At 36.4% G+C, this 25,045-nt stretch overlaps 1 protein-coding gene across 2 annotated transcripts; it reads right to left on the reverse strand.

Annotated features, from left to right (window-relative positions):
- Positions 1-352: 352 nt before the first annotated feature.
- PLRG1 (pleiotropic regulator 1) lies at positions 353-18,995 on the reverse strand. Of its 2 annotated transcripts, none has more exons than XM_081795575.1 (16): positions 18,890-18,995; positions 17,224-17,330; positions 16,045-16,187; positions 15,290-15,343; positions 13,845-13,938; positions 13,561-13,648; positions 11,851-11,952; positions 10,764-10,856; positions 8,326-8,475; positions 8,135-8,236; positions 7,488-7,590; positions 6,380-6,488; positions 5,275-5,414; positions 4,584-4,777; positions 2,643-3,633; positions 353-2,610 (listed from the first exon to the last, which is right to left on the reverse strand). In XM_081795575.1, the coding sequence occupies exons 1-15, from the start codon at positions 18,896-18,898 to the stop codon at positions 3,574-3,576; spliced, it is 1,548 nt and encodes a 515-aa protein (XP_081651701.1). In that variant the 5' UTR covers positions 18,899-18,995; the 3' UTR covers positions 353-2,610; positions 2,643-3,573. The 2 variants fall into 2 exon arrangements, with proteins under 2 accessions (XP_081651701.1, XP_081651700.1); XM_081795574.1 differs by lacking the exon at positions 18,890-18,995 and adding an exon at positions 16,860-16,931 and having other exon boundaries at positions 17,224-17,267.
- Between the last annotated feature and the right edge of the window lie 6,050 nt (positions 18,996-25,045).

Raw genomic sequence — 25,045 nt, forward strand, 5'->3', positions numbered from 1 at the left:
CTATATCTTCTAAAAAAAAAACTTCCAGAAAAGCTAGAAAACTCCAGACAAGTCTTAAAAAACCTAATAGTGATGTGGATGGATATCCCTGCCTTGTTTTCGACATTAACAGGAATATTTCTATTAACAACTCATTATAGGGTAATTAAGTTTTTGAAATATCCATCTGTTCCTATGTTAGTAGGTCTTGTTTTTATTTAATGAAGTATGGATTTCAAATTATATTGAAATACCCCTTTACCATCTGTGAAGACGCTCATTTTTCTCCTCATATAAACCAATATGATGAATTATACTGTTTCCTAATAATGAAATTTCCTGGCACTCTTGGAATAAACTTCACTTAGGTAAGTGCTGTTTGATTCTTTTATTAGCCTTTAATAATGATTTTTCCATCAGTATTCACAAGCAAGATGAAATCATTTCCTTTATTTGTGCATCATTGGATTTGGATATCTTTGAAATACATTTTAAAACACATAAAATCTTTTCCTTATCTAGATCCTATAAAATTTATAGTGCATTGAAATTAGAATTCCACTTTGAAGCTTAATGCACTTAAGTGATATGTGCAAGTGGTAATGGTAACAATTAATTCCTTGACAAACTATTTCATCTACAAGAATTTAAGTTTTCTGTATCTTTGAAATCTGCCATAAAATATATTTTTTAAATATATTTAAAATTAACCATTTTATTTGGCTATTCAAATAATGGCATGGATGGGGCACCTGGGTGGCTCAGTGGATTAAGCATCTGACTCTTGATTTCAGCTCAGGTGTGATCTCACAATTCGTGAGATCAAGTCCCACATCCGGCTCTGCACTGACCGCATGGAGCCTACCTGGGATTCTCTACCTTTCCCACTCTCAAAATAAACTTAAAAAAAACATATAATGGCATGGAATTGAACAGAATTGTCTCCCTCACCCCTTTATTTTTTTAGGACATTTATGATTCTTGTGTTTCTTGATTGGTTTATCTAAATAATTGCATCTACTTTATTTTTGTGCAAAAAAAAAAAAAAATCGACATTCAGGCTAACTTTGTATATCTTTTTTTCATTGCTTTATTTCCTACCAACTCCTTCATACTACTTAAGTTTCTTCCATTTCCCTAAGAACAGTTGAACACATTTACTTTCACTATGTTTGGACTGGAGTCAGTTGAGAATGGCAAGTGAGAGATCATGAAGTTATGACAACTCAAGGAGTTTGGCTATAAAAGGGAATAGAGAAATAGGTGAGACTTAGGAGGGAACATTAGGTCTAGTAACAACTGTGCATTCAGAGTTGTTGCAACAGGAGGCAGAAGGGATTAACTACAGAAAGGTGTGTGCCATCATTGTTATTGGTCCACTTAAGGTAACAGGCCATAAATGAAAAATGAGTCCAGGTAGCAAAGCTGTTTTCCTGTAGGAAAGTTCTGCAGCTTGGGTATACACAAGACATAGGCAAGGTAAGAGACTTGAACTTACCCTGGGTTGGGGTTCCGTCAAGTGGGTAAAAAAAAGAGCGAATGCATTAATTCTGCCTGAAATCTCATGGGGGTCCTAATACATATGGTGAATGAACTCTTTCCAAGAGGATCCGAGAACATCGTAATACAAGATAGCATGAAGGGAGATGGATTTTGTAAATGCTATTCAGAATGTGGTACTTGTCTAATAAGTAACAGTTGAAGCTTTGCTAGGCAGAAAAGAAGCTGGCTCACCTCCCTGTGCTAGCTGTAGTTTCTGGTCGGCCTTTAGGAATGTGACCCTCCTCACCTCTATTTTTCTTGTGTTAGAAGATATATGAGAATCTCTCAGGGATGCAAGTGTAGTGGATTTCTTTATTTAAGTTTACAAAATACATGCTTATAGAAAATTAAAACATTATAGAAATATATAAAGCCAATCATGAAAGTTCTCCCACAATTTCACTCCCTCACAAAGCCACTGACAACAATGTGGTATTACTTTTCCATTATTTTTTATAGCATTATCAAGTTATCCTACAAAAAAAAAGCTTCCGCAACTTTTTTTTTTTTTTTTACATAAAAGTTTGGACATCTTATTGTTAATGCAGAGACATCCCTCACTCTTAATGAATAGAAATAAATTGCATGATGGTACCATAATCTTTTACACCAGTCCCTTACTGGTAGGACCTCTGAGCTAGTTTTAATTATTAAAGAACAAAGGTGCAATAAACCTGCTTGTGTACACTTGTCAGATTATTCCTATTAGGCAGTTTCCTAGTAATTTCATTTTTAATGAAGAGTTTAGCGAAATGGTTTGAGCATTTTCAATATACTCTGAAACCCCCCCCTCCTAAAGGTTATAAAATTATACTCCCACCTATAGCATGCAAGATGGGATATGTATAATTCAGAAATACTTGTTCAAAATTATGGTGCAATATTTTTAATTTGAAAACAATTTAATTGTTCTTGTAACTGTGTTTTCTAACTATCGAAAGTGAAGTTGGACTTGACTGATGGGGACTCAGGATCCTAAGGGCAAGGATTAGAAAACTCATTTACAAGGCATAGGTATCAGAAGCTTAAGTAACCCTTATGCAGAAAGTCTTCAAAGAAGACTACAGGGCTTGCCACAGCTTCAAATACCTCCGCACAGGGCTTGCCACAGCTTCAAATACCTCCGCTGGTATCTTGCTATTTCTCCAGGATTTGATACCTATCTTGGTATCCTACTGCTTCTGGAATACAATCAAACTGCAAACATGCACATTCTCCAGCACCAACCAGCTGTTCTCATTACTCAACTGCAGCAGACAGCTCTTTGCTCCTAGAACACGTCAGAGTTTCCCACGTCTGGTTTCATTCACTTTATGCCTCATCTTAGAAAACTGTTTTCCCTCTGTGCCGTCTCAAGGCTCAGCTCAAATACCCCTGACTCTATGAAGTCTTCCACATGCTCTCTGGGAAAAAGTACTGGCTCTTCCCTCTGTGCTACTCCAGCTTTTTGCCTGCCTCTCCCTTACTGCATTTCTGTAACATAAACTAGAGTCTTGGAGGCCAGATACAACTTGCTTGTCTATTTCCTGAACAGTATCCAGTGCAGAGCTCTGCAGAGCATACACTCAAAAACTGTGGAATAAACATACATAAATTATAGTAAGACTTCAAATCCTTTAATCCCAAATTATTAGTCACAGATGCTAGTTCTTAAAGGACTAAAAAAAAAAAAAAAAGAAAAACACACACACACAAAAACACAACTGCTCCCCTCAAAACATATCCTTATTATAGTAAGCAGTTTGGTTAAGTTTTTTTAAAAAGTGTCTTTTAATAAAACTGACAAATATTCTATCTTTAGAATAGTTATGTTCAATGAACCTGCGTATGCTTGGTATCTGCATCTTCTTAGGATCTCAAATTATTTATTTTAGAAAATAACATGGGGGGGGCAGTTTATTATAAAATACGAAGCAGGAATGATTTAAGCATGTGAGTTTCTGCATTCCTAGCCAGAGCACAAAATGACTGGATATCCTCATCAACACCAAGCTTTTTTTTTTTTTTAAAAAGGGTGTGTAGGGGGGGAGCCACCATGAAGACAATGTTACATTAAAATCTCTTTCTCTTGATAATTTCTGGCTTCCAGCTGACTGGATGAGTTTCTTCTGTCTGAAAACAGAAAATTAAATAAAACCAAATATTGTTAGTTTTTTAATTAATAACTCCCTAACAAAAACAAGGCCATCAATTCTAAATTACATTAGTTGGCATTACATATTTAGCAGTTCTTTAACAATTTCAGAAACAGTTGACAAGGGAGGGAGGCAAACCACAAGAGACTCTTAAATACAGAGAACAAACTGTGGGTGGACAGGGGAGTGGGGGCAAGGAGAAAATGGGTGATGGGCACTGAGGAGGGCACTTGTTGGGATGACCACTGGGTGTTGTATGGAAGCCAATATGACAATAAATTATATTAAAAAAAAAATAGTTGACAAACTTTTGACACTATCTGAATCTAATAAAGGATGACTGGTTCACTACAAATTTAGTTCATGGTTTTTCATCTCAAATAAAACTGCTATTTAGGTATTCTGGTAATACCAAAGCTTATGATTTTAGAATTTATCTGCATAGGAATTTATTTATTTGTGGTTATTCTTTTTTTTTTTTTTAATGTTTATTTATGTTGAAGGAGAGAGAGAGAGAGCATGAGCAGAGAAGGGAAAGAGAGAGGGGGAGACACAGAATCAGAAGCAGGCTCCAGGCTTTGAGCTATCAGCATAGAGCCCAACGAGGGGCTCAAACTCACGAACCGTGAGATCATGACCTGAGCCGAAGTCATACACTTAACCGACTGAGCAACCCAGGAGCCCCAATATGTGGTTATTGTGGATGCAAGATTTCCCAAGTATAGTAAATAAGGATAATTCACTGGCATCAATGAAACCAATACAGAAATCTATGAACAGACACTACTCAAGATGACAAATTCTTTAATACTATGAAGATTATTTTCCCTTCTGATAATTTCAATACCTTTAAAATGAAAAAGCAGTTGCTAAATTGGTATGGATGATTTCTTTTACTTTAAAATATATGTGAAATAGAGAACTTACCGCTGTATCATCCTCTTTATACACTTTAATGGTTTTATCAGCTTCAGCTGTTAGTAGCCGACTTTCAGACTGATCAAAAGCACAAGCAAATATTCCTGATTCACTATCCAAAGATCCAGGCTGCACAGCTGCATGAACTCTCTGGAAATTATAGCCAGTTCTCCAGTCCCAAAGATGCATAGTGCCATTGTCAGCTTAAAGGAAAAAAAAATCTAACTAAACTTGGGTGTCCTATCAACAATTCAGCTTGACATTTAAGTACCATCCGTGGGTCAAGTACTGTGACAATAAAGATTAAATAGTTATAAAGATATGTAAGACATAGGCACTCAAGCTTCTCTTAATACTGGTTCGTCTATTTTTATGTGTGAATTCAGAATTTAGTATAGAGCTCAAAAAGCACCACAAAACAATATCTAATTCCAGAATACACAACCAAACTTTAGGTGGTTCCCAGCATGAATTCCTTAGATTTATCATGTGGGAACTCAAAGGCGGTTAAACTATGAAATATGTTACAGGTATTACAAATATGCATGAACACACATATGAACATCCAAATACACAGTAATTGGGCAAGTTCTGTTATAATACTTAGGTGGTTGGCTTAGAAATTTTATAAACGTTTACTCATTTGCCAAAAGAAAAAAAATGAGACTAAAACACATTTATCTCTAAAATCTTAATTTACCTCCAGAAACAAGCACTCCATCAGAATTTACTGTCAGTGTGTTAATAATAGCATTATGACCAGAAAGATTTTGAATAAAACTTCCATCAGGGAATTTCCACTGTTTTATGTTATCTGGAGAGCCAGATGCAAATGTGTAACTGAAATAAGATTACAAAGAATTAGTGACAAAGTAAACAAAGTTAAATAAAATGGTGAGTTCAAAAAAGCTTGTTAGGGCTGTATTCTCTACATGTGCATTTATGGGTCCACGTAGCTTTAGCAAAATATTATTGTCATACCAAGAGGTAAAAATATGAAGACATCTGTTCCAAGTCAAATCAGATCTTCAAAATAAATATTTTAAGTGTATTTTAATTCCAAGATTAATGTTTTATTCTCATTTCCCCAATGCTCTACACTGAGTTAAAGCAACAAATGTACAAAACCTTAAATTCACATTAAGGGCAAGGGGTTATGAAACTATTCTGGATAGAGAGCAAGAGGAGGAGAGAGGGGAAAACAGGAAGAAAGGAAAAGAAGGAAAGAAACAGAGAAAGAAAGAGAAAAAGGAAGTGGGGGGAAAAAAAGAAAGTGAGTGAGGAAGACAGAAAAAGTGAGGGAGGGAGGAAATAATGGGTACAGAAAAGATATCAATGTGACCAGAAAAGTGTCAAGGTGATGTGATATAATAAACAGGCTGTGATAAGATGCTCACCTCTATGGATAACCTGATTATGAGGTCACGGTTCCTACTATTTTTTTCTATGTATATTAACTTAAAAATTAAACTACTCTATGTATGTCTCAGTGCCCAGTAACATTTCTATCAAAACATTAAATCTATCTTCTATTAGCCTCTACTTTGACACGCAGATTTTAGCAATGATTTATTCATATTGTCTCGTTTGACACTATCATAGCTCACCATGTAGAAAATTTTCCTTATCACATATAGGTCATGAAGCAAAATACGACATACGGAAAATAAAAGAAATGCATGCTTGTAAGTGGCACAGGCCTGGAAATGACAGCTAAATAACTACTGAAATAGTACCAGTGTTGGTCTTTCCATACTTATACTAAATATTGAAAAAAGAGAAGCGAATTAGGAAAATACACTTACTGTTTAGGATGTAAAACCACAGCCCTGACGGATTTTTTGTGATTTGTTAATGTGACTCTTGTTTTTCCAGCCACCAAATCCCATAATCGTATTGTAGTATCATGGCTTCCTATAATAAAAACACACACACCCTCAAAATTCGATCAGAAAAAATAACGCAAAAATTAAACACAACAAAATATGAAGGAGTCTTGCATAGATACTTATAGACTAAGTGAAAGTCCTATCAACTCTTGGCTAATTACTTCACAGTTCTAATTTTTAGGTTGGTTTTAAATTTAATTCTTAAAAAAGGCAATAAATGCTTGATGCACTCTCAACTCAACAGCTAGAACAAATGCGAGTAACAAAGCAAATACATGATGTTACTCCTCATGGAGGGGAAGAAAAAACTTGTAGTTAATAAAATACATCAAGTGAATGAATTACTCTCTAGTCTTAAACATCTAATATTTTTTTAAATTTATTTTTAGTTTTTGAGAGAGTGTGCATGTGTACAAGCAGGGGAGGGGCAGAGGAAAGGGAGGGAGGGAGGGAGGGGGAGAGGGAGAGGGAGAGGGAGAGGGAGAGGGAGAGAGAGAGAGAGAGAGAGAGAGAGAGAGAGAGAATCTTAAGCAGTCGCCACGCTCAGCATGGAACCAAACACGGGGCTCAATCTCACAACTGTGAGAGAATGACCTGGGCCGAAATCAAGAGTCCGACGCTTAACCAAGTGAGCCACCCAGGCACTCCAAGTAAAGATCTATTATTAATCTTACTGTAAGTAAAACAAGACTCAAACCAGCTCTAAAAGTAATTGGTCTCAGGGTATTTCACCTAATTTCAACTTCTTAGACCAGTAATTTTGATACTATGAAACAATGTCTAATTGTATCTAACAGAAGCATTTCTAATCAAACATTACATGATACTGAGATGTGATATATTCTGATATGTAAAGAGTTTGAGATAAAAACAATCAAATGAAAAATTACCACAGTAAATTTCAAATGCACACCCAATGTGTCTACAATACAAAGCAAGAGTCATAGTGAATAGGAAAAGTATATGCATAATCATAATGCATTCTGATTAAATACACTATAAACTTAAAAGCTATCAGTCATACCAGTAATAATTTGTGGTTCTGCAGCTTGACACCTCACTGTAGCAACTGCATTTGTATGTCCAGATAATGTGTGCACACTGGCTTTAGTTCTCACATCCCAAATCTATAAAAACACAACAGACATACTGTCAGAACAGGTATTCATATCTCAGGCAGGTAACTGGATCAATTCAAGGCTGGGAACTTACTAGGCAACCGTGCCTGAATATAATGAAAAACTGTTTCAAAGAAAGATAATGATCTATAAGCTGGCTGGGGAATGTAGACAGGAGGCAGATGATGGGAACAACAACAACAACAACAACAACAAAAACCTGAAAGATTAGGGTACCCAAAGTGTAAGAATGGGTATAATGAGACTATTGAAGGAAACAGCTCATGGAAAATAGTTGTAGTGACGGGAAGGGAACGTGCAAGTGTCACATTTCAGAGGCAGGGCACTCCCGATAATAAACACGATGAGGCCCCAGAACTGAAAACGAAGGTGAAAAAACAGAGAAGTCAAGAAACTCAGGGGCTAGGCTACCGACAGGTCAAGTCAACTATCTTCAATTCTCTTAACAAATCACATGTGACTCCATTACCAAACATGCATACCGTAAGATGCAATATATTTACGAATAAACACAAAGGTCTACTCCATTTACCCGTGCAGTTGAATCTCGACTACAGGTTACCAGCACATCAATTGTTGGGTGCAAATCCAAACCATACACTGCACTCAGATGTCCATGATAGTGCCTTATAACCTGAAAATAAAGCAGGAAAGTGAAAATCTCTATAATTAGAAAGAAAAACAGTGGTTCATAATGTTTTAAATCCTCAACTACAAGCTTACCTTATTATATTCAAGATCCCAGCATTTGACTTGTTTGTCTTCTCCACAGGAGAACAGGTAAGGGCTCCGTGTGCTTACTATCACACCACGCACTGTACTAATGTGCCCAGTTAAGGACAGTTTTAATTTGCCACTAGCCAAGTCCCAGATCTGCAATCAAAGAATATTTAATTTTTTTCTTTTGGATTATTCCAAAGCAAATTTTTAGAATCTTGATATTAAAAATAAGTCTTCAAAAACAATCTCCCACCAATCTTCCTTGTTAAGCAGGGAAAAAATAGAATAAAAAAAGCACGTTCAAACTAGGAAAGTACTTGCAATAAGTGACAAAATCTTAGTATATATAAAAGGATATCATAGATAATGAAAGTATGAATAACATTAAATTAGCCAAGGATGGCAACAACTTAAAAAAAAAAAAAAAAACCCTATGGAAACAAACTAAATGTCCATCAATGGATGAGTGGATAAAAAAAAAAAAAATGTGTTGTGTATCTGTATGTACACACAAAACACACACAATGAACTATGATTCAGCCATGAAAAAGAATGAAATCTTGCCATTTATGACAACATGGATGAACCTTGAGTGCATTATGCTATGTGAAATAAGTCAAAGATACTGTGTGATTTTACTGGCATATACACTCTAAAAACAAACATTAACAAACAAACAAACAAAGCTCAGAGATAAAGAGAATAGATCAGTAGTTGCCAGAGGTGGGGTGGGGAGTAGGCAAAATGGATAGAGTCAAGGTACAAACTTCCAGTTATAAAGTAGATAAGTCATGGGGATATAATGTTCAGCATGGTGACTGTTATTTATTAATACTGCATCGCATATTTAAAAGTTGTTAAAAGAGAGTAGATCTCAAAAATTCTCTCTAAAAGGAAAAAACAATCTGTAACTATGTATGGTAACAGATGTTAACTAGATTTATTGTGGTATTCATTTCACAATGTATATAAATACTGAATCATGTGTACCTAAAACTAATATAATGTTGTATGTCAACTATACCTCAATAAATAAATATATATGTATGTTGAAAAAACCTAAAAGCAGCTTTATTTGGTATCAAAAAGTTCAAACCCACCAGAAATTTTTTTATGTACAGTTTTCAAAAGATTAGATACCCATTTCTGCTTAACATTTAGTAGGTATTTTTAAAAATACACAATCAGTGTGCTGAAAAGGATTCTCTCATACACTGCAAATATCAATTAGTCCATTTTGGAAAATAAGCTGTACTCTGAGTGTCAACCTCAAAAACGTTTAACCCATTAATTCCATTTCTGGGAATCTATAGTAACAAAGTAATTTAAAATGCAGCAAAAAGCTTTAGGCTCAACAATTAATTACGGCATTACTTGTGATGGTGAAAATCAAGAAACTAAAAAGTTTCATGTCTAACAACAGGAAAACGGTATAGAATACCTAAGTGATATATCCTTTTTTCACAGAAGCATGCCTCTGATATAATATTAAGTGGGAAAAAAACCAGAGTATAAAATTATACATCAAGCATGACTTTTTAAAGATACACATTTAAAAGGGCATCTGGGGGGGGGGGGGCGCCTGGGTGGCTCAGTCGGTTAAGCGGCCGACTTCGGCTCAGGTCATGATCTCGCGGTTCGTGAATTCGAGCCCCGCGTCGGGCTCTGTGCTGACAGCTCAGAGCCTGGAGCCTGTTTCCGATTCTGCGTCTCGCTCTCTCTCTCTGACTCTCCCCCGTTCACGCTCTGTCTCTGTCTCAAAAATAAATAAACGTTTAAAAAAAAAAAATAAAAAATAAAAAAATAAAATAAAAGGGCATCTAGGTAGCTCAGTTAAAGCGCCCAGCTCTCAATTTTAGCTCAGGTCATTGAGATCAAGCCCCGTGTTGGGCTCTGCACAGGTAGCACAGAGTTTGCTTGGGTTTCTCTCTCTCCCTCTGCCCTTCCCCTGCTCTCATGCACATGTGCACACACTCTCTCTCTCGACCTCAAAATAAACAAAATACGCACTTACACACACAGGAAAAGAGCTCAGAAGTAAATATAATGACACATATGCACAGAAATAAATACTAAACAGAAATTCATGTTCAAATTATTTGACAGTGTTAGGATTATGTATGGGTCTGTGTTCTTTTATATTTTTCTATATTTTCCACATTTTTTAATAAATAAGCATACTTTAATTTTGTAACCAGAAGAGAAAAAAATGTAAAAATCAAGGAATAGTGGTAGGTAGTATGTACTGTTTGGAAAACTTGTTACTTAAATATCATTTCTCAAACATATTTATTCAGAACAGTGAATTGATAAATATAGTACCCAAACTCAGGTCTAAGAAATCACAGAAAGTACAACAGAAATCTCCACCCAGGAAAATAAAAGATAAAATTTATATAGCAAATACAAAGTCCTATTTTTTTTTCTTCCTTCTTTATTACCTTTATAGTTCTGTCAGCAGATCCAGTTACAAACCACTGGTTTCCAGGTTCTACAGCAATACAGCGAACCCAGCCAAGATGTCCACTGATCACCTGCATAAAACAAAAAGTAGAATGGGCAGACTCGTTACACATAAAAGTTTATTCAATTTCAACTCATTGCACATAAGTCAAGTTTGAATAGCCCGTCCTCACATCTTCAAATAAGTTTGTAAAATTATTTGACAGATTTTAGAATTTATCTTCAGTAAATGAATACACAAACTGATATATCTATACAATGAAATGCTACTCAGCAAAGAGGAATCTATTAATAGATGAAACAACTTGGATGACTCTCAAAGACATTAAGCTGAGTGAAGGAAGTCGGTCTCAAAAGGTGCATACCATATAATTCCATTATATAACAAAATTGAAAAGGCACAACTATAATATAGAAAACAGATGAACAGTTACCATGGGTAGGGAAGGATATGTCTGTAAAATAATAGCATAGGAGTGTTTTTTGAGTTGCTGGAACTTCTATATACAGACTGGGGCAGTGATTACCCAAATTTATGTATCTAATAAAATTTATTAGGTCTGTACACTAAAAGAAAGGCTATGTTAGTGTACAATTAAAAAACCAAATTTAACACATATAGTAAATTAAGTGCAGTTACAGTTTTTCTGCTATATATACTTCATTTTAGATCTGGTACATTTTGAATCATTTAATTTACTATAATTGAAAAAAGATCATCAATAGAGCCAAAGAAACATTGTCATATGCTGTTCTTCCTCCTAGCCTTCATATTAAACACTTCAAACACTTAGAGAATTTATTTCATCTGTTCTCTACACCTAATAGCTTTCTGTCAACATTTTATACTGTATTTTATAGGAAATACATACATGGCTTTTACTTAAAGAAGTCTTCCTAAGATCTATCTTTCAAGATTGGGGCCTAACCCTTCCCTCATCTGGTCTCAGATCACTTTACCAGTGCTCATATTCACTGCTTTTCCTCCTTATTCTACTCCTTCAGCTCTTGTAACTGGAAAGCAATCATCGTTTCTGTAATGGCATGATATACAGATTCACTCACCCTGTACAGTTTCCATGGTGGGTGCCACTGGGGTTTGGGCATTGTAGGGGCTTTTTTAGCCATCAGTGCAGAGTTCTTGGCATTGCCAGCCTCCATAACAGCCTAGATATAGAACAGATTACATTATTGTTAAAGACATACCTAACATTTCATGTTAAATCAAAAATGAAAAATTTTAAAAGGGGATTTATGAGGCTTTTTACCCCCTTTGATGAAAAGACAGCTAAAATGTTTGCATAACTAGAAAATGTCTGCACACCTAAGACTTCTAATCAGAATTATATTTTCTGCATGTTAATTTTAAAAATCAATTAAAAAATCTCAGAGGCAGAACATTAGAGTTAAGAGCACATATCACTAAGCATGGGTTCATGAACCCAGCTCTGCCAATTACTAGCTGACTGACTTTGGGTAAAAATTACATAACCTCTATGCCTGCTTTGTAAAGTGGAAATAACAGTGCCTATTTCATACAATTACTACAAAGACATTATTACTACTCTGTAAATGCTCTATAGAAGCTCCTACCTTTATTTGAGTGATTGCAAGTGGATTAATGTCTCAGCCTGTCATTGTTGTATTTTAACATTATTGATTTAATATTGCAAAGCAGAAACTACCTTCCAAAAATACTTAATTAACATTTTAAAAGGTACTCTAGGCACGCCTGGGTGGCTCAGCTGGTTAAGCGTCCGACTTTGGCTCAGGTCATGATATCACGGTCCGTGAGTTCGAGCCCCACGTCGGGCTCTGTGCCGTGCTGACAGCTCAGAGCCTGAAGCCTGCTTCAGATTCTGTGTCTCCCTCTCTTTCTGCTCCTCTCCTGCTCGTGCTCTGTCTGTCTCTCTCTCTCTCTCAGAAATAAATAAACACTAAAAACTAACTAACTAACTAAATATAAGGTATTCTAGCTGATGTACCATCTACTATTAGCATCCATCCATGCATCCAAAACATACTTAAGCCATAAAGTTCCTGCCCTCAAGAAGCTTACATTACCTCCTCCTAAGGAGGCAGAAAGCCTGGGCAGAGATCTGTGAATGGAGGCAAAAGAAGAAATGTGGTGGGAAGACCACAGATGAATTCATTTCATAAAGCCAAATAACTGCATAATAAATTAAGGAATCAAAGCCTGCAGTTATTCAAGTGACAGCATAATAAAACAAACTAGGTATTTTCAGTTATTCTTTTTATAACTACTTTCACCAATTTAGCTACCATTTACTTACACATAAACTTATGTATTTCTAAATGCTCATTTATAACATACAAGTTCTACAGCCTATGAATATTACATTACTAACAGCACTAAACTGTGTCAGCCAACTAAGAGTTTAACAAAAAAGAGATTTTCATATTTAAACCATATTAACACAAGTTTTAGAATAGTATTCCTTGCACTTTTAATAGTGGATAATAAAGGGCAACATCACATTATATACATCAAAATAAGCATTACCTACAATGTGTAAAAGACACAGAATAACAAAATGTTAAATTCTAAAAAATATGCCAATTCACTAGCAACTTAAATTTTAGGGCCATGAAATACTAACAACTAGCTCAGTCAGCCACTATTTACTTTAGTAATTCCAAGGCAAATTTTCACTTATTTAGTATTTAACTGAAGACTCTTGCAATAAAGGAAAATAAGGCAACAAGTTCCAAAAATTAGAAACCTGCAGCATGATTTGACACAGAGAAACTTACTGAAGTCATCCCTGCAGGCTGTGAACGGTCAGCAGCCGCCGGATGTCGGTATTCACCTCCAGCAGGTGCATTACGATTTGCGTCAACCCTGAAGCAAAAGAAATAGCACATTCTAAGCAATTAATTGTCACGTCATGTGCTCTGCAGAACCAACTCTTTAAATTTTTGTAAGCAATGATAAAGGAAAACGTCACATAATTATAAAGAAATCTTAAAATGAGAAAAACAGAAACAATGAATTATGTTTTCAAAATCTCTATAATTAGAAGCATAATACTTCATACCTGGTCTGAGAAGAAGGTAATGCCACAGCTAAGGACTGAGCGGCTGATTCACTTGGCATTCTTTGGATCTTAGTATCTGCAGTCAAAGCAACCCCTGTTTAAAGAAAAACATCAATTGCTTTCAGTAGCTATCTTTGATTTCATTTACATAGGTTTAAAATAAAATACTGGAAGCAAACATGGGATATCTCCAGGTGGTGATACTATAAAAATGTCTATTATGTTTTGTGAGTCTTTTATTTCTAACTTTTTAATAATAAATGTAACTTGAAATCACATAACTCAAATCTGATTTAATCACAGGCAGCTTGGTATTAACATACCCAAGACAGTAAAGACAATTTCTATGATTTTGGGGTATTACCTGCAGATATAAAAATTAAGCAGCCCCCAAATACTAACCGAATATTTCCAAGAGTAAATGTAAATTACTAAACAAGAAGTACTAATCTGTCTGGGCTTTCATTATGGTAAATTCTGTCTTCTAAAATTACTAAAACTAGGGGCGCCTGGGTGGCTCAGTCGGTTAAGCGTCCGACTTCGGCTCAGGTCATGATCTCACGGCTCGTGAGTTCGAGCCCCACGTCGGGCTCTGTGCTGACAGCTCAGAGCCTGGAGCCCGTTTCAGATTCTGTGTCTCCCTCTCTCTCTGCCCCTCCCCTGTTCATGCTCTGTCTCTCTCTGTCTCAAAAATAAATAAACGTTAAAAAAAATTTTTTTTTCTTTAAATAAAATTACTAAAACTAGATATACTAAGCTTTCTGTCCTCCACCCCAATATACTAGCCACTCCATCTGTGTGCCAATTTTCTACACAGACATCTAGTAGACACTTTTATCACACCTGATTCTACACTAACACTTCAATCACTTTTATAAGTGTAATGATAATAACATGTCTGTTTAAACCTCCATATAAGCATGTTTTAGCTTGGAGCAGTGTTACTGTCTTTGAATTCCTAGCACAGTGCCTGAAATAAATTTAGGTGCTTAGAAATGTTTGCTCAATGAATGTATCTGATACTGAGTATTAGTTTACTATCATCTAAAAGCTATGCCTAAAAATAAATAAATAAATAAATAAATGCTATGCTTGGATGCCTGTCTGCTAAGTTTATCTTGTATTTTATAGGCAATAGGAATCATATTATTGGTTCATTCAAGGAAATGCCTACAAGATATTTTCTTTTTTTTTTTTAATTTTTTTTTTTTTATAATGTTTATTTATGAGACAGAGAGAGACAGAGCATGAATGGGGGAGGGGCAGAGAGAGAGGGAGACACAGGATCAGAAGCAGGCCCCGGGCTCCGAGCCATCCGCCCAGAGCCCGACGCGGGGCTCGAACTCACGAATGGAGAGATCGTGACCTGAGCTGAAGTCGGACGCTCAACCGACTGAGCCACCCAGGCGCCCTAAGATATTTTCAATATAAAATAGCTCACTTACCAGGTCCTGGTGGATATGGATGTGTACCTGTCACCAAATATTCAACTTCTTGTCCTTAAAAAAAGGAAAAAAATCATTGTGATCATTGGCAAATTTATCATATGTACAAGTATCATCTCTTTTAATAAGTGTTAAATTATCAACTGAATTTCTCAAATTTTCCCAACTAAACCCAAATGTCAGATACAAGATAAATTGATCATTTTTGTTTTGGCTTCTGAAGACCATGGTCACAGCTATTTCTTTTGACCTTTTGTTAATATGATGTCAAGAAAGCTTGTACAATTTTAATGGTATGTAGAGAGATTGTTCGGTCAAGTAAAAATCAACTGTGGTTTTTCTTCCAAGCAAATGATTTCTCAGTGGAATGTTAGATTATTTTTATGCATTAGAATGCCAGTGCTTGGTATCATCTTTCTGAATTACAGCCAAGATACATAGATGGTCTCCCCATGGGTTAGAAATATTTCCTTTAGTCTCCACTGTGACCTTCTCTATATCCTAATAATTTCTGCGATTATGATTCTACCACTTTTTTATTTCCTATTAAGAAAAAACCTAGCAACCAATAATCTCAACTCACTACTCCAATGAGGAAATCAAGACTTCCATTATAATACTGGTACACTAGTTTAATAGGGTTTGGCTCTAGTCAGTCCTTCCAGAACAGGCACTAGAACATTTCATTTTTCTATTTTTAAAAATTACATTTCTACTTTTAAAAAGAATCACATTTCTGATAATGCCACACTTACCTTGATTGGCAGGATATTGTTTATGACCATATGAATCCGATGCATTCTGAGGACATTTCTCTTTAAAATTTTCTTTTGAAGTAGGCATATGCAACACAGGACCATACTCATTACGCAGCTTGATTGCCATTTTCCGTTTGTGACTATTTAAAAATTATGAACATAATAATGTATCTTGAGTACTTTAAAAATATGAACCAAAGTAAATATATTCATAGATAGCCGAGAAACACAAGTACTTAAATAGCTTAGGTTTGCCTAATCATGTAGAAAAAATTTCTATGAAGTTTTTAAAGTAGTATTTTAAAAAGCTCAAAACTTCCAAGTGCATTTCCACACTTTTGTTCATAATCCACCACATAGCATCCATTAAGTCTAAGTAACATTTTAGGTTGTTAACCAATAAATACAAAACCTTTCATGATAAGTTATCAAGGGTCTGGTTTAAAAATACATAGAAACTAATATATCCTTTTAAAAACCTCAAGGTCAATACATTTTCCTTCGAATGTGTAAATATAAAAATATAGCAAAAGCTTCTATCATAACCTTTACTGGATGTATCTAAAAAGAGTAATTAGAACCAATCGAAGTATGTAATTAGTTCAGTATTTTTTAAAGAAATGCACTTATACAAATTTTAAGAATAGCTCACTTTATAAATTAAATATAAATGCTTGTTTTAGGAGTTAAGTAGATTTTAAAAGAAGGGTAAAGGACAAAGAAGGAACACTGCACATAATGCAATCCCAGACTGGAGCTGGAGATGTAGAACCAAAAATATGCCACCACTCAAAAATCTTCATCATACTAACGAGAAAAGATGGGAGTAGAGGTACTGGCCAGGTACAATTTCAGCTCAGCAAGGCTCTGAGAGCAGCGGGAAGCTGAAAGCACATACAAAGTGATTGATTATAAGATATAACACCTAAAAGGGACTCTCCTAATTACTGGGTATTTATAAATGCAATTAATTAATGGGATTTTTACTGTAAAAGACAAGGCCAAAAAAAAGTTAAATCAGCTTAAATCATGCCCAAACACCATTCATTATTGAATAGATATCCTATGAGTGTTAGTATCACTCACTAATCTTTAAAGGTCCCCCTCTCCCTGCTCTCTTCCCCCAGTTATTAAGTAGTTAAAATATTCTAGCAACTGAAAAGGAACAATACCTACCTCTCTTCATCCAAAGGCACAGGTTTTCCATTATCAGCTACAAACATGTCATGGGTTCTCTTCAATGACCTGAACACAAGTGTGTGCACAGAATGTTTCTGTACCTCCTAGAAAGAAAGATTATAATCACATATCCATCTGCAAATTATACATATCATAACCTAAATTAAATTTAAATTAGTTATACACTTTACAAGTTTAAATATGTAAACTGCTTTCTACCACTCACCATGGCTATTTGTAGCAAGCTATAGGAGTCAAGTTTAGAAGAGGAAGCTCTTCATTGGCCAGAGACCCACCCATACCAACTAGTGATGCCTGAGCTTGGTCATTTATTCAGTAAATATCTACTGAGCTCCTACTATGTGTCTGGCAGGTTCTGTGCTAGACGTTAACAAAAGAATGATGAAAAGACAGTCATGGTCCAGGTGCTCAAGAGAAAACAGATAAAAATAAGCAACACATTTTGATAAGTGCTATGAAGGAAACAAGCAAGGGCATGAGACACAGAAAGAACTTAGGATACTTATGAAAAATCTCTCTGAAAAGTTACAGAGAGGGAGGGAGGCAAACCATAAGAGACTCTTGGATATTGAGAACAAACTGAGAGTTGATGGAGAGTTGGGGAGAGGGCAAAGTGGGTGATGGGCATTGAGGAGGGCACTTGTTGGGATGAGCGGTGGGTGTTGTATGGAAACCAATCTGTCAATAAATTATATTTAAAAAGAAAAAACCTCTCTGAGATGTCAGTTAAGTAGAGAGTTAGCTCTGTGCAGAAGAGTTAAGAACAATTCAGTAAAGAGAAAATGCCATGTACACAGCAGTTCAGTATCTGCAATGATGCCGGGAGCCGCAAGAGTTGTATATGTTCAGTAGGAAGGTGGGCTGTGACACCAAGATGAGGTTCCAAGGGTAGGCAAGGTCCAGATCAGGATAAGGGTTTTTTGAAGATCATTCCAACAGTCTGCATTTTTGCTCTAGTAACATCGGGCCAGTAAAGGATTTTAAGCAGAAAAAGCATGATCAACTTACGTTTTAAACAGATCAATTTACGGAGGGAGGAGGGTGTAACAAAAATGGAAGCAAGGACACCAGCAAAGAGCTAATGCTCTTGTCCAGATGAAAGATGGTGTTGGTTTGAATTAGAGTGAACGCAGTGGATACGGACAAGAGTCAAGAAATATTTCTGAGATAAGACGGACAAGGCTGTCTAACAGAATGGTTGTTCAAGACAGGGAAAGATGCAAAACTTCAAAATGGCAGGTTTTTCTGGGGAAGAGCTGATGGAAGGCACTACGTGAACACCAGAGAAGACTGCCAATCTTTTAGGACACACAACCACGAACTCTATTCTGCAGATGGGGAATATCAGCGGTCCAGAAGCACCGCCTCCGGGGACACTGCCGAGCTCAAAAGCTCAAGAGTAAAAAGGCAGTAAGAATTCTCTCCGGCTTCATGCCTGAGGGTAACCTCCAACTAATGCTGCCATCCGGCTTCCCTCTATCCCTAAACACCTTAAGAAGAGACTACCCGGCCTCAACCAGAGAGCCTCCTTTCGCAGCCTCTACCCTCTCCAAACTCCGAACACCTTTGGTCCCCCACGCCTGCCGCCGAAGAAAAACATTCCAGAAGCGAACGACCCCTCAGCGCCCAAGTGCCACTTTACCTCGACCATGATGCCGCTGGGTGACCCGCCGCTCCAACAGACAAGAAACGCTAGCCTGCAACACAGAAACCGCCGCCACAACTGTGCAGTCCCTTCCGGAATCGGGCGCCCTGGCGCCGGATCTGACGCAGTCCGCGCACGCGTGCTGGTGGCCCGCCGGCCTTGTGGGATCGAGGGGGCGGGTCTTTTTCTCCGGGGACGTAGTGTCGGGCCTGAGTTGGCAGGTTCTTGGTACCGCGTACCTAAGGGTCTCGTTCACTTTCTTGGAGAAAGCTTGAAATAACGTTCTCTGCCTTATTCTGTGACTTAAATATTTTGGTTTAGGGTGTGCCTGTTTGCGTTGTATTTCCCGGAAGCTTAATCCTTTTTCTCAGCGAATCTAAGTAATCAGCTCTGGGGAGGATCTGGAGAGAGCAAACCTCGGTCAGCGCTAAAACTCTGGGGGTCGCCCCCGCAATTTATGTCGCCTGCTTCCGCTACTTGGCTAATTTTGTCTGGAAGCATTTAGACGCCTTTGTAGCCTTAACTCCGAAAAGCAATCCCACTTACACTGTCCAGTGAACACTTGTTGAGTCAATATTGCGGAATTGTTTCAATTTGAGAAATTTTGCAAAAGATTTTTAACATATGGCAAAACCCCAAACTTACTTTATGCTGCATAGATGTTGTTTAATCTCTCAAAACTGCATAATTCTTGGCTATTTCCTAGTTGTCTGCTAATTAATGTGGCATCAACAATGCCGGGGTACAGCTTTCAAAGCTGGTGGAAAAAAGGATGCAATTGAAGACTTGAGCCATTTTTATTTATACACAGCCTGGTGCCCAAGTATTGAGATTTTGTTTTTTCACCCAGGTAAAATGCAATTTTCGATTAATCCTGCCCAATTACTTTTCTGCGTAAAAAGAAACCTTGATGGAGGTAGACATTTGTAAACTTGAATAGACCAGTCTTTCACTGGTCCTGCTTGCTCCTTAACCTACTCAGTTCCACTGATCTTGTCCCCAAAGCACCCCGCATATGCTTTTGAGAGGGGAAAAAATAATCTTATAAAAAGTATAGCGATGTGAAATGATAATCTCATTAGAAATTCACTGATTAAAAAAAGAAACTGATTTTTTTATTCATTAAAAACATTAAGATCATGTTCCTGCTTGAAAATAAAGTCATCTTTGAATTTGAGTAGCAGTTTGGCCTATGAACTGATTTTCTATAAGTGTCCACTAGTGGTAGGCCTTGCAAAGAAATATATATGTACTTGGGAAGCTATATCAGTTTATAACTTCCCTATTGGTGGCAATAGATATACAAAAGAGTATGATTTTTTTTTTTTAATTTTTTAATGTTTATTTATTTTTGAGACAGAGAGAGACAGAGCATGAACGGGGGAGGGCCAGAGAGAGGGAGACACAGAATCTGAAGCAGGCTGCAGGCTCCGAGCTGTCAGCACAGAGCCCGACGCGGGGCTTGAACTCACGGACCGCAAGATCATGACCTGAGCCGAAGTTGGCTGCTCAAACGACTGAGCCACCCAGGCGCCCCAAGAGTATGATTTTAAAAGGCAGTAAAATTATAGAGATACAAACAAGATTCTAATATAACTATGGCAATATAATAACTGTCTAGTTGGGTCTATTAACATGTTAATCATCCTAGAAAATTTTTATAAGCCCAAAGTCTTAAAAATATTGTAATAATTGAGGTAAATTGCACTAGATTATTCTCCTTTTAAAAGGCTCTCTTGAATCTATAGAATTATATTATCCACTTAAAAGTTTTAGATAGATAAATAGAGCCCAGTGACACCCTTATGTAGCTCATGGATCTATGAATTACGTATGTTGTATATAAATTTTATATTTATATAAAACCTGATTTTTTTTTTCTGGTGAAAGATCTATAGATTTCTTTGGATTCATAAAAGGATTTAGAACCCATGAAAGGTTAAGAATCTGTCCTGGTGGACACCCAGAGATGCCTTATTTGAGCAGTAGGGGTCACTGCTGCTCTTCATAATGATAGGAGCATTTTTCCCTAATAAGAATTTTCCCTTATCTTTATAAGGATAGAAGGATTTACCACCTAAATTATTGTGAGTGATTTATTAATGTAAATATGAAGTCTTTGTAAAACCAATAGTACAGATTTTAAGGAAGGCCTCTCTTTACTAACTGATCTTTTTTTTTTTTTTCTTAAACTCACCAATATACAAGATACCTTTATTCTCTTTCAAATACTGTGTCCTTTGCCCTTGAGTAAGTGATAGGAGGTCACATGAATATGGATTTCAGTGTCACTTTCATCAGATTTTTCACTGGAAGTGTTTTCTGGTTTTTATACTCCTAAAAAGATGGATAGTATTTCTTCTTCTCTCAGTTTAGGTTAAATATGTAATCTCTTTCAGACACTACTTTCTTTCCATGCAATATTCTTTAGCCTTGTTTGACTCAAAATGTCCTTTGCCCCATGAATTTCAGATGTGTAATTCTTCACTAATTCAAAAGGCAGGAATGGTGGAAATTATCATGTGTTTTTGAATTTCTAACATCAGAACCAATTAATATATGTGCTGCCGAAGCGAGCACATCATCAGAACCAATTAAAAAGAATACTTGCACATTTCTTCAGGAGTTTGATCTTTGTTTATTGCAATGCTAAGAATGAGCCCAAATGCCAAGGTAGTGTTAGCAAGTGATTTCTGGTAACAGAGTTAAGAGGAAAGCTTCTGGGACCACAGGAGACAGTGAGGGAGCTATTCTTCCAGTTAATGCCTGGAAAGGCCTGGGACATAATGAAGCTGCACTGTCAGAAATATCTTAGTGAGGGATGTGTGCATGTGACAGAGAGACAGAGAGAGAGAGAGAGAGAGAGAGAGAGAGAGAGAGAGAAGGGAAGTGTTATTTATCACAATTTCTCCTTCTACTTTGTGAAGTCCCAGGCCATGTCACAAAAACAAGTGTCAAATTGAACATGATAATGACTCATAATTTACTTTTCTGTGTGTTTCTATTTTGCAAAAATGTGTCAGTGTTTATGCTGACACAGAAAAAACAGCAATGTGACATTTCCAGTTTTCTTAGCTGAGTTCATATACTACCATGTTTGATGGTAATATTTGTTTAATTATCTGTGTTCCCCAGTAGACGTATGGGGTGAGTATAGTGTGATATCCACATCACACACCCAGTATCTGGATAACTTGCAATTGGTAGGCCTTCAAAATTTGTTGAAAGATTGAATAAGTGAGGTGTTAAGATTTAGACACTTACGCGTGGGGATGGAAGGCACTGAGACCTTAATTTTGATGTGAGTTGCAGGTATTGAGTCTGTAGAGTAGGAAATTGTGTGTCTCTGGATGTGTATATTATGTGCTCACTCCTGAAAAAATGCTACTATCGCAACAACAATTAATTTAATCTTAGCCCTCTTCTGTGTGTAAGGCAGAGAATTGCTTGTGTCAGGACAGTGTGTATTTCTGTTCATTGTAAATTTTATGAAAATGAATTATTCTCCAATATATTTAGGTAAGTTAATGCCACATTTTATCCAGGTTATATAAAAGTTATTTCTGACATTAAATTACAAGATGCTCTTTGAGGGCTGCCTCGGTGGCTCGGTCAGTTAAGCACCTAGTTCTTGGTTTCAACTCAGGTCATGATTTCATGGTTTGTGAGTTCCAGCACTGTGTCAGGTTCTGCAGTGACAGTATGGAGCCTGCTTGGGATTCTCTGTCTCCCTCTCTCTCACTACCCCTCCCCTGCTCTTCCTCTCTCCCTCAATTGGAAAAACTATTAGAAAAATAAGACAATTCAGTAAGAGAGCTGAGTACAAAACAATATTTAAAACTCAATAGCTTCCAGGGCGTCTGGCTGGCTCAGTCGGTAGAGCATGCGACTCATGATCTCGGGGTAAGTTTGAGTCCCACGTTGGGTGTGGAAATTACTTAAAAAAAAAAAAAATCTTAATGGAAAAAATCAGTATCTTTCATATATACAGTTAAAAAATATAATGGGGGAAATGATCTTATATATGACAGCAATAAATGCAAAATGTTTAAGACCTAGGAAAATATTTAAGGGGCACATCCCTCCAAAAAGACTTGAAACGATGAAAATGCACAGTTATTCTTAGATTGGAAAAGTCAAAATCATAAATGTCTGTTATGCCATTAATCTAATCCTGAGCACATTTTATTGAAAATATTTTTAATTCAAGAAATAGTTATTAAATAGTGAAATATTTTTAAATGAATTTTCCTAAAATACTCTGAAATAAAATAAAAACTTTTATTTTCTACAGATTTTATTGCTGGTACTATACACTTAAAGTATAAAAACCTTTAGTGATTTATTGCATTGTTTGAAAACACAGCTTTTCCTTCTAATGTGAAATTTATGCTTAAAAAATAGTCTGATTTCTAAAAATTTGCTCTTAAGTTTCCCTTTGGATTAGCTCAGCAAACTCCAGGAGCCATGTGTGATATAAACCGTACAGTCATTCAAACAACAGGTTTCAAACCAAAAAGACTTTTCCTTTCGAATCCCTTTTCCGTCTGAAGGAGGTTAGGTCCCTAAGTTACAATTCCCAAAACCTCATCTTACCCTGACTTAGGTTCAGTACATGTTATTACAAGTAGTTCTCATTTTCTGTCTTCGACTGTAGACATAAAGCTTCATGATTAGAGGGCATTTGTCTATCTCATCCACCAAAATATCCTTGCCCCCCAGAAAACTACTTGCCGCACAGTAGGTGCTCTATAAATATTTGATAAACACAAATTGCCTTGTGTTCTGTAGATGGGGCCTGACATGAATTGGAAAGGTATCAATGACAAGTATTTTGACAATCAGTGTCCCCAAGTCAGCCCTTCATGCCAGAGAGCTGCTTGCTGGGCAGGACAGATTATCTGTATTCTCTGTCACTGATTTACTGTCCTTGACTTATGTAATGGTATCAGCTAATAGGAAGAACACAGTACTATTGACCTGAAAATATAACTGAACAAATTGTACTCCCTTCCTCTTCCACCAATGGCATCAACACTCTTAAAACTTTAAGTATTTTTATAAGCAGAATGTCTGCAAAACTATTTCTTCTCTTTGAAAATATGGTAATTTACTTTGTAATATCAGGCACTTTAGAGTGTTAGAGTAACTGTACATAACTCAATAGGAAAAATATCTAACAAGAACTAGAATTTTAAAAAGTCTCATAGTTATTATCACTGCATTGGTCATACCTCTCATACCAACATGAATATCCACATCCACACCCATACTTGAGGGTGAAAATAAAGACTAAGAGTGAGTGTGCTAGTCTGAGACCTTATAGTCCCGAGACAATGAGCTGGCCAAAACAAGAACAAACCAACCAAAAAGCTACTGGTAAATTCTTTGTAATGTTTATAGTTTGTTGGGCCATGTAGTATAATGGGCCAGAGCATGGTCTATAGCATCAGACGAACTTGGGTCGAGTCCTGGTACGGTATTTACTACCTGTATGCCTTGGGTGTTTACTTAATCTCTCTGAACCTCAGTTTCATCATCTATAGAACTTAGTGGCTTCAAGAATTAAGTAAGATAAATGATTATCAGGACTTGGCTTCTGAGGCATGTTTCAGTGAATGCTAGTTCAGTCATTCATTCTACAAATTTTTATTGAATTTGTTTATCTTGCTCACAAATGTGTCTCTAGCATACTACCTGTCGCATAGGAAGCTCCCAAGATCTTTTTGTGGAATGAATGTTAAGTCTCTACTTTTATAGAACATATGTTCTAGTAGTTTTCATCCTCCACCTCCTGTTGCTGAGGGCAAGAATACCAGAGGAAAAACAAGTGGGAATTTAAAGGAATTTTCATTTTAATGTTGTACACGATTCTATTATATGCCAGAAGAAACTTAAAAATTAATAAGCTTCTGAAAATTAAATAATGGTTCTGTCACTAGTTTCAGTGCTTGAAAATGAAGTAATAATATGATAATGTTACGTCAAAAGAAAAAAATTGTTTTAGTCTTCCTATCAGATAGTCTTTTCAAATCAGTAAGGATCTGACATCATGAACATAAGACCCTGTCCAGATTATTAAAATGAGAGTTTTCTCAGTTACATTTTAAAGACAAATGTTCTTGCATCTCATTTTAATGAATACATGCATAT

This window comes from Panthera onca, chromosome B1, assembly GCF_046562875.1.
Source record: "Panthera onca isolate mPanOnc1 chromosome B1, mPanOnc1 haplotype 2, whole genome shotgun sequence".
Taxonomy (NCBI): Eukaryota; Metazoa; Chordata; class Mammalia; order Carnivora; family Felidae; genus Panthera; species Panthera onca.

Coding starts and splice junctions, on each gene's coding strand:
- PLRG1 (XM_081795575.1), bottom strand. Junction 8,237..8,325: donor GGGATCTTGAATATAATAAG/GTAAGCTTGTAG, acceptor CTTTATTTTCAG/GTTATAAGGCACTATCATGG. Junction 4,778..5,274: donor TGGAGTGCTTGTTTCTGGAG/GTAAATTAAGAT, acceptor TTTTCCTTTAAG/CTGACAATGGCACTATGCAT.